This window comes from Palaemon carinicauda, chromosome 20, assembly GCF_036898095.1.
Source record: "Palaemon carinicauda isolate YSFRI2023 chromosome 20, ASM3689809v2, whole genome shotgun sequence".
NCBI lineage: Eukaryota > Metazoa > Arthropoda > Malacostraca > Decapoda > Palaemonidae > Palaemon > Palaemon carinicauda.
This window is the reverse complement of record NC_090744.1, coordinates 44915320-44925319: the sequence shown is the minus strand read 5'-3', so window position 1 is coordinate 44925319 and position 10000 is coordinate 44915320. Positions and strand designations below refer to the sequence as shown.

At 44.9% G+C, this 10000-nt stretch overlaps 1 protein-coding gene across 1 annotated transcript in view; it reads right to left on the bottom strand.

Annotated features, from left to right (window-relative positions):
* Positions 1-4869: 4869 nt before the first annotated feature.
* LOC137659754 (putative leucine-rich repeat-containing protein DDB_G0290503) overlaps positions 4870-10000 on the bottom strand; it is a 5559-nt gene continuing 428 nt past the window's right edge. Inside the window, exon 1 of the mRNA XM_068394565.1 lies at positions 4870-10000. This exon is cut by the window's right edge and continues 428 nt beyond it. Coding sequence (XP_068250666.1) covers positions 4870-10000 — 5131 coding nt within the window.

Below are 10000 nucleotides of genomic sequence, written 5' to 3'. Positions count from 1 at the left end.
TAGTTAAGCCTCGCACCCCTATACAAATTAGGTAAGCCAAACATCCCTAGTCCAGGCGTTCATGCCAAACTTTTAGTCCAGTCACCTAGGCCCTTCTTTTTAGGCCAGCCAGTTAAGCGTTTCGGTTTTTTCCGGACAGTTCAGCCACACACAGACCAGGTAGTTAAGCCAAACCTTCTTAGATAAGGCAGGTCAGCCAAACATCCCTAGGCCAGGCAGTTAAGCCATACACCCTCAGACAAAGTAGTTAAAGCCCAACATCCTTAGCCCTGTCAGTTGAGCCAAACATCCTTAGCCAAGGCATTAAAGCCAAGCATTATTAGGCCAGGCAGTTAAGCCAAGCATCATTTTGTCAGGCAGTTAAGCCAAACATTATTAGGCCAGGCGGTTAAGCCAAGCATCAGTGAGCCAGGCGGTTAAGCCAAGCATCAGTAGGCTAGGCGGTTAAGCCAAGCATCAGTAGGCCAGGCGGTTAAGCCAAGCATCAGTAGGCCAGGCGGTTAAGCCAAGCATCAGTAGGCCAGCCGGTTAAGCCAAGCATCAGTAGGCCAGGCGGTTAAGCCAAGCATCAGTAGGCCAGGCGGTTAAGCCTAGCATCACTAGGCCAGGCGGTTAAGCCAAGCATCAGTGGGCCAGGCGGTTAAGCCAAGCATCAGTAGGCCAGGCGGTTAAGCCAAGCATCAGTAGGCCAGGCGGTTAAGCCAAGCATCAGTAGGCCAGGCGGTTAAGCCAAGCATCAGTAGGCCAGGCGGTAGGTGGTTAAGCCAAGCATCAGTAAGCCAGGTGGTTAAGCCAAGCATCATTAGGCCAGGTGGTTAAGCCAAGCATCAGTGGGCCAGGCGGTTAAGCCAAGCATCAGTGGGCCAGGCGGTTAAGCCAAGCATCAGTAGGCCAGGCGGTTAAGGCAAGCATCACTAGGCCAGGCGGTTAAGCCAAGCATCAGTAAGCCAGGCGGCTAAGCCAAGCATCAGTGGGCCAGGCGGTTAAGCCAAGCATCACTAGGCCATGCGGTTAAGCCAAGCATCAGTGGGCCAGGCGGTTAAGCCAAGCATCAGTGGGCCAGGCGGTTAAGCCAAGCATCAGTGGGCCAGGCAGTTAAGCCAAGCATCAGTGGGCCAGGCGGTTAAGCCAAGCATCAGTGGGCCAGGCGGTTAAGCCAAGCATCAGTGGGCCAGGCGGTTAAGCCAAGCATCAGTAGGCCAGGCAGTTAAGCCAAGCATCAGTAGGCCAGGCGGTTACGCCAAGCATCAGTAGGCCAGGCGGTTAAGCCAAGCATCAGTGGGCCAGGCGGTTAAGCCAAGCATCAGTGGGCCAGGCGGTTAAGCCAAGCATTAGTGGGCCAGGCGGTTAAGCCAAGCATAGGCCAGGCGGTTAAGCCAAGCATGAGTAGGCCAGGCGGTTAAGCCAAGCATCAGTGAGCCAGGCGGTTAAGCCAAGCATTATAAGGCCAGGCAGTTAAGACAAGCATCCCTATACCTTAGGCCAGGTAGTTAATCCAAACATTCTTAGGCCAGTCAGTTAAGCTAAACATCCTTAGCTGAGGCAGTTACGCAAAACTTCCTTAGGCATGGCTTGTAAGCCATAGTTCCTAAGGCAAGGCATTTAAGCCATACAACCTTAGCCCAGGTAGTTAAGCCTCGCACCCCTATACAAATTAGGTAAGCCAAACATCCCTAGTCCAAGCGTTCATGCCAAACTTTTAGTCCAGTCACCTAGGCCCTTCTTTTTAGGCCAGCCAGTTAAGCGTTTCGGTTTTTTCCGGACAGTTCAGCCACACACAGACCAGGTAGTTAAGCTAAACCTTCTTAGATAAGGCAGGTCAGCCAAACATCCCTAGGCCAGGCAGTTAAGCCATACACCCTCAGACAAAGTAGTTAAAGCCCAACATCCTTAGCCCTGTCAGTTGAGCCAAACATCCTTAGCCAAGGCATTAAAGCCAAGCATTATTAGGCCAGGCAGTTAAGCCAAGCATCATTTTGTCAGGCAGTTAAGCCAAACATTATTAGGCCAGGCGGTTAAGCCAAGCATCAGTGGGCCAGGCGGTTAAGCCAAGCATCAGTGGGCCAGGCGGTTAAGCCAAGCATCAGTGGGCCAGGCGGTTAAGCCAAGCATCAGTGGGCCAGGCGGTTAAGCCAAGCATCAGTGGGCCAGGCGGTTAAGCCAAGCATCAGTGGGCCAGGCAGTTAAGCCAAGCATCAGTGGGCCTGGCGGTTAAGCCAAGCATCAGTGGGCCAGGCGGTTGAGCCAAGCATCAGAGGGCCAGGCGGTTAAGCCAAGCATCAGTGGGCCAGGCGGTTAAGCCAAGCATCAGTGGGCCAGGCGGTTAAGCCTAGCATCAGTGGGCCAGGCGGTTAAGCCTAGCATCAGTGGGCCAGGCGGTTAAGCCAAGCATCAGTGGGCCAGGCGGTTAAGCCAAGCATCAGTGGGCCAGGCGGTTAAGCCAAGCATCAGTGGGCCAGGCGGTTAAGCCTAGCATCAGTGGGCCAGGCGGTTAAGCCAAGCATCAGTGGGCCAGGCGGTTAAGCCAAGCATCAGTGGGCCAGGCGGTTAAGCCAAGCATCAGTGGGCCAGGCGGTTAAGCCAAGCATCAGTAGGCCAGGCGGTTAAGCCAAGCATCAGTGGGCCAGGCGGTTAAGCCAAGCATCAGAGGGCCAGGCGGTTAAGCCAAGCATCAGTAGGCCAGGCGGTTAAGCCAAGCATCAGTGGGCCAGGTGGTTAAGCCAAGCATCAGTGGGCCAGGCGGTTAAGCCAAGCATCAGTGGGCCAGGCGGTTAAGCCTAGCATCAGTGGGCCAGGCGGTTAAGCCAAGCATCAGTGGGCCAGGCGGTTAAGCCAAGCATCAGTGGGCCAGGCGGTTAAGCCAAGCATCAGTGGGCCAGGTGGTTAAGCCAAGCATCAGTGGGCCAGGCGGATAAGCCAAGCATCAGTGGGTCAGGCGGTTAAGCCAAGCATCAGTGGGCCAGGCGGTTAAGCCAAGCATCAGTGGGCCAGGCGGTTAAGCCAAGCATCAGTGGGCCAGGCAGTTAAGCCTAGCATCAGTGGGCCAGGCAGTTAAGCCTAGCATCAGTGGGCCAGGCGGTTAAGCCAAGCATCAGTGGGCCAGGCGGTTAAGCCAAGCATCAGTGGGCCAGGCGGTTAAGCCTAGCATCAGTGGGCCAGGCGGTTAAGCCAAGCATCAGTGGGCCAGGCGGTTAATCCAAGCATCAATTGGCCAGGCGGTTAAGCCAAGCATCAGTGGGCCAGGCGGTTAATCCAAGCATTAGTGGGCCAGGCGGTTAAGTCAAGCATCAGTGGGCCAGGCGGATAAGCCAAGCATCAGTGGGCCAGGCGGTTAAGCCAAGCATCAGTGGGCCAGGCGGTTAAGCCAAGCATCAGTGGGCCAGGCGGTTAAGCCAAGCATCAGTGGGCCAGGCGGTTATGCCTAGCATCAGTGGGCCAGGCGGATAAGCCAAGCATCAGTGGGCCAGGCGGTTAAGCCAAGCATCAGTGGGCCAGGCGGTTAAGCCAAGCATCAGTGGGCCAGGCGGTTATGCCTAGCATCAGTGGGCCAGGCGGATAAGCCAAGCATCAGTGGGCCAGGCGATTAAGCCAAGCATCAGTGGGCCAGGCGGTTAAGCCTAGCATCAGTGGGCCAGGCGGTTAAGCCAAGCATCAGTGGGCCAGGCGGTTAAGCCAAGCATCAGTGGGCCAGGCGATTAAGCCAAGCATCAGTGGGCCAGGCGGTTAAACCAAGCATCATTAGGCCAGGCGGTTAAGCCAAGCATCAGTGGGCCAGGCGGTTAAGCCAAGCATCAGTGGGCCAGGCGGATAAGCCAAGCATCAGTGGGCCAGGCGGTTAAGCCTAGCATCAGTGGGCCAGGCGGTTAAGCCAAGCATCAGTGGGCCAGGCGGTTAAGCCAAGCATCAGTGGGCCTGGCGGTTAAGCCTAGCATTAGTGGGCCAGGCGGTTAAGCCAAGCATCAGTGGGCCAGGCGGTTAAGCCAAGCATCAGTGGGCCAGGCGGTTAAGCCAAGCATCAGTGGGCCAGGCGGTTAAGCCAAGCATCAGTGGGCCAGGCGGTTAAGCCAAGCATCAGAGGGCCAGGCGGTTAAGCCAAGCATCAGTGGGCCAGGCGGTTAAGCCAAGCAACAGCGGGCCAGGCGGTTAAGCCAAGCATCAGCGGGCCAGGCGGTTAAGCCAAGCATCAGCGGGCCAGGCGGTTAAGCCAAGCATCAGCGGGCCAGGCGGTTAAGCCAAGCAACAGCGGGCCAGGCGGTTAAGCCAAGCATCAGCGGGCCAGGCGGTTAAGCCAAGCAACAGCGGGCCAGGCGGTTAAGCCAAGCAACAGCGGGCCAGGCGGTTAAGCCAAGCATCAGCGGGCCAGGCGGTTAAGCCAAGCATCAGCGGGCCAGGCGGTTAAGCCAAGCAACAGCGGGCCAGGCGGTTAAGCCAAGCATCAGCGGGCCAGGCGGTTAAGCCAAGCATCAGCGGGCCAGGCGGTTAAGCCAAGCATCAGCGGGCCAGGCGGATAAGCCAAGCATCAGCAGGCCAGGCGGTTAAGCCAAGCATCATCAGGCTAGCCAGTTAAGCCTACCATCCTTAAACCTAAAAAAAAACAATATATATATATATATATATATATATATATATATATATATATATATATATATATATATATATATATATGCCAGGCAGTTAAGACAAGCATCATTAGCCTTGGCAGTTAAGCCTGCCATCCTTAAACCTAAGAAAAAAAAAATAAAAATATATTCCTTTCACAAAATGAAAATAAGATAATATTCCCTTAAAAAAAATAAAAAATATACTTATCACATTTTTTTTTTTTTTTTTTTTTTTTTTTTTTTTCAGTTTTTGAAATTTTTTCTTTCCTTAATTATTTTGGATATTTTCCTCCTGAGTTGGTTCGTTATGAACCTTATTTTCGGCAGTTTCCAAAACTGGTACTATGTATCCAAGGGGGGCCCAGGAGAACTGGTCCCGTTTTGGTTTCTTCTTCTTTGGTTTCCTTACCAAAAGTTTCCTTGTAGGTCCTTCTCCTTCTTCTTTTTCTTCCTTCACAACGACTACTTTATCTGCTGCATTTTCACACGCTTCAACGTCACCCATTCCTTCTTCTTTTATAACGTGTTGCAAATCTCTCTTCTGAAGTTCCTTCTTCAGTGAAGAGATGACATCCTTCGCTGCGGCCAATTCTTTCTTCATTTGATCTTCTATGTTGGTCATTCGAACCATCTTACCGTTCAAATTTTTTTCTCGTTTATTTTTGTTCTCCAGTTGTTCTCGAAGACCTTCGTTCTTCTTGGTAATTGTGAACACTGCGTCCTTTAGCTCGTGATTTTGTAGTAGAGCTTCAGAAATCTGCCCCTGCAGCTCAAGTACCCTTTTTTGATCATTTGCACGAGCCTGCATCAGCTCTTTTTCTAGTTTGTTTTTCTCTAGAGCCAATTCTTCATAAAGGAAGCTTCGTTCCTCATTGGATTTTTTGAGATATTCATTCTCTGCGAAAAGCATCGATTTCAGCTCGTCATGAGTCTCGATATCCTTCTTGGCCTTTTCCAGATCCTCAGTCAACTGAACTATTTTCTCTACTTTTTCATTCAACTCCTCAATCTCTTTTAACATCTTTTCAACCTCTGATTTACGACTTTCGATAAGCTTGTCCTTTTCCTGGATATGATTTTCCAAAGCCTCTACTTTTTCATTCAACTCCTCAATCTCTTTTAACATATTTTCAACCTCTGATTCACGACTTTGGATATGCTTGTCCTTTTCCTGGATATGGTTTTCCAAAGTCTCTACTTTTTCATTCAACTCCTCAATCTCTTTTAACATCTTTTCAACCTCTGATTTACGACTTTCGATAAGCTTGTCCTTTTCCTGGATATGGTTTTCCAAAGTCTCTACTTTTTCATTCAACTCCTCAATCTCTTTTAACATCTTTTCAACCTCTGATTTACGACTTTCGATAAGCTTGTCCTTTTCCTGGATATGATTTTCCAAAGTCTCTACTTTTTCATTCAACTCCTCAATCTCTTTTAACATCTTTTCAACCTCTGATTTACGACTTTCGATAAGCTTGTCCTTTTCCTGGATATGATTTTCCAAAGTCTCTACTTTTTCATTCAACTCCTCAATCTCTTTTAACATCTTTTCAACCTCTGATTTACGACTTTGGATATGCTTGTCCTTTTCCTGGATATGATTTTCCAAAGTCTCTACTTTTTCATTCAACTCCTCAATCTCTTTTAACATCTTTTCAACCTCTGATTCACGACTTTGGATATGCTTGTCCTTTTCCTGGATATGATTTTCCAACTTCTCTACTTTCTCATTCAACTCCTCAATCTCTTTTAACATCTTTTCAACCTCTGATTCACGACTTTGGATATGCTTGTCCTTTTCCTGGATATGGTTTTCCAAAGTCTCTACTTTTTCATTCAACTCCTCAATCTCTTTTAACATCTTTTCAACCTCTGATTCACGACTTTGGATATGCTTGTCCTTTTCCTGGATATGGTTTTCCAAAGTCTCTACTTTTTCATTCAACTCCTCAATCTCTTTTAACATCTTTTCAACCTCTGATTCACGACTTTGGATATGCTTGTCCTTTTCCTGGATATGAATTTCCAACTTCTCTACTTTTTCATTCAACTCCTCAATCTCTTTTAACATCTTTTCAACCTCTGATTCACGACTTTGGATATGCTTGTCCTTTTCCTGGATATGAATTTCCAACTTCTCTACTTTTTCATTCAACTCCTCAATCTCTTTTAACATCTTTTCAACCTCTGATTCACGACTTTGGATATGCTTGTCCTTTTCCTGGATATGGTTTTCCAAATTCTCTACTTTCTCATTCAACTCCTCAATCTCTTTTAACATCTTTTCAACCTCTGATTCACGACTTTGGATATGCTTGTCCTTTTCCTGGATATGAATTTCCAACTTCTCTACTTTTTCATTCAACTCCTCAATCTCTTTTAACATCTTTTCAACCTCTGATTCACGACTTTGGATATGCTTGTCCTTTTCCTGGATATGGTTTTCCAAATTCTCTACTTTCTCATTCAACTCCTCAATCTCTTTTAACATCTTTTCAACCTCTGATTCACGACTTTGGATATGCTTGTCCTTTTCCTGGATATGAATTTCCAACTTCTCTACTTTTTCATTCAACTCCTCAATCTCTTTTAACATCTTTTCAACCTCTGATTCACGACTTTGGATATGCTTGTCCTTTTCCTGGATATGATTTTCCAAATTCTCTACTTTCTCATTCAACTCCTCAATCTCTTTTAACATCTTTTCAACCTCTGATTCACGACTTTGGATATGCTTGTCCTTTTCCTGGATATGGTTTTCCAAAGTCTCTACTTTTTCATTCAACTCCTCAATCTCTTTTAACATCTTTTCAACCTCTGATTTACGACTTTCGATAAGCTTGTCCTTTTCCTGGATATGATTTTCCAAAGTCTCTACTTTTTCATTCAACTCCTCAATCTCTTTTAACATCTTTTCAACCTCTGATTCACGACTTTGGATATGCTTGTCCTTTTCCTGGATATGATTTTCCAACTTCTCTACTTTCTCATTCAACTCCTCAATCTCTTTTAACATCTTTTCAACCTCTGATTCACGACTTTGGATATGCTTGTCCTTTTCCTGGATATGGTTTTCCAAAGTCTCTACTTTTTCATTCAACTCCTCAATCTCTTTTAACATCTTTTCAACCTCTGATTCACGACTTTGGATATGCTTGTCCTTTTCCTGGATATGGTTTTCCAAAGTCTCTACTTTTTCATTCAACTCCTCAATCTCTTTTAACATCTTTTCAACCTCTGATTCACGACTTTGGATATGCTTGTCCTTTTCCTGGATATGAATTTCCAACTTCTCTACTTTTTCATTCAACTCCTCAATCTCTTTTAACATCTTTTCAACCTCTGATTCACGACTTTGGATATGCTTGTCCTTTTCCTGGATATGAATTTCCAACTTCTCTACTTTTTCATTCAACTCCTCAATCTCTTTTAACATCTTTTCAACCTCTGATTCACGACTTTGGATATGCTTGTCCTTTTCCTGGATATGGTTTTCCAAATTCTCTACTTTCTCATTCAACTCCTCAATCTCTTTTAACATCTTTTCAACCTCTGATTCACGACTTTGGATATGCTTGTCCTTTTCCTGGATATGAATTTCCAACTTCTCTACTTTTTCATTCAACTCCTCAATCTCTTTTAACATCTTTTCAACCTCTGATTCACGACTTTGGATATGCTTGTCCTTTTCCTGGATATGGTTTTCCAAATTCTCTACTTTCTCATTCAACTCCTCAATCTCTTTTAACATCTTTTCAACCTCTGATTCACGACTTTGGATATGCTTGTCCTTTTCCTGGATATGAATTTCCAACTTCTCTACTTTTTCATTCAACTCCTCAATCTCTTTTAACATCTTTTCAACCTCTGATTCACGACTTTGGATATGCTTGTCCTTTTCCTGGATATGATTTTCCAAATTCTCTACTTTCTCATTCAACTCCTCAATCTCTTTTAACATCTTTTCAACCTCTGATTCACGACTTTGGATATGCTTGTCCTTTTCCTGGATATGGTTTTCCAAAGTCTCTACTTTTTCATTCAACTCCTCAATCTCTTTTAACATCTTTTCAACCTCTGATTTACGACTTTCGATAAGCTTGTCCTTTTCCTGGATATGATTTTCCAAAGTCTCTACTTTTTCATTCAACTCCTCAATCTCTTTTAACATCTTTTCAACCTCTGATTCACGACTTTGGATATGCTTGTCCTTTTCCTGGATATGGTTTTCCAAAGTCTCTACTTTTTCATTCAACTCCTCAATCTCTTTTAACATCTTTTCAACCTCTGATTCACGACTTTGGATATGCTTGTCCTTTTCCTGGATATGATTTTCCAAAGTCTCTACTTTTTCATTCAACTCCTCAATCTCTTTTAACATCTTTTCAACCTCTGATTCACGACTTTGGATATGCTTGTCCTTTTCCTGGATATGATTTTCCAAATTCTCTACTTTTTCATTCAACTCCTCAATCTCTTTTAACATCTTTTCAACCTCTGATTTACGACTTTCGATAAGCTTGTCCTTTTCCTGGATATGATTTTCCAAAGTCTCTACTTTTTCATTCAACTCCTCAATCTCTTTTAACATCTTTTCAACCTCTGATTCACGACTTTGGATATGCTTGTCCTTTTCCTGGATATGGTTTTCCAAAGTCTCTACTTTTTCATTCAACTCCTCAATCTCTTTTAACATCTTTTCAACCTCTGATTTACGACTTTCGATAAGCTTGTCCTTTTCCTGGATATGATTTTCCAAAGTCTCTACTTTTTCATTCAACTCCTCAATCTCTTTTAACATCTTTTCAACCTCTGATTTACGACTTTCGATAAGCTTGTCCTTTTCCTGGATATGATTTTCCAAAGTCTCTACTTTTTCATTCAACTCCTCAATCTCTTTTAACATCTTTTCAACCTCTGATTCACGACTTTGGATATGCTTGTCCTTTTCCTGGATATGAATTTCCAACTTCTCTACTTTCTCATTCAACTCCTCAATCTCTTTTAACATCTTTTCAACCTCTGATTTACGACTTTCGATAAGCTTGTCCTTTTCCTGGATATGATTTTCCAAAGTCTCTACTTTTTCATTCAACTCCTCAATCTCTTTTAACATCTTTTCAACCTCTGATTCACGACTTTCGATATGCTTGTCCTTTTCCTGGATATGGTTTTCCAAAGTCTCTACTTTTTCATTCAACTCCTCAATCTCTTTTAACATATTTTCAGCCTCTGCTTTTTCATTTTCTTTATTCATCTCATAGAAATTTTTCATTATTTGGATAAATTTTTCCTGCTCGTCAATATTTTTTTGGTTTTCTAATTTCACCTCTTCTAACATCCTTTGGTTATCTTCATCCTTTGCCTTCATCTTTTCTTCGAAATCAGTTCTTAATTTC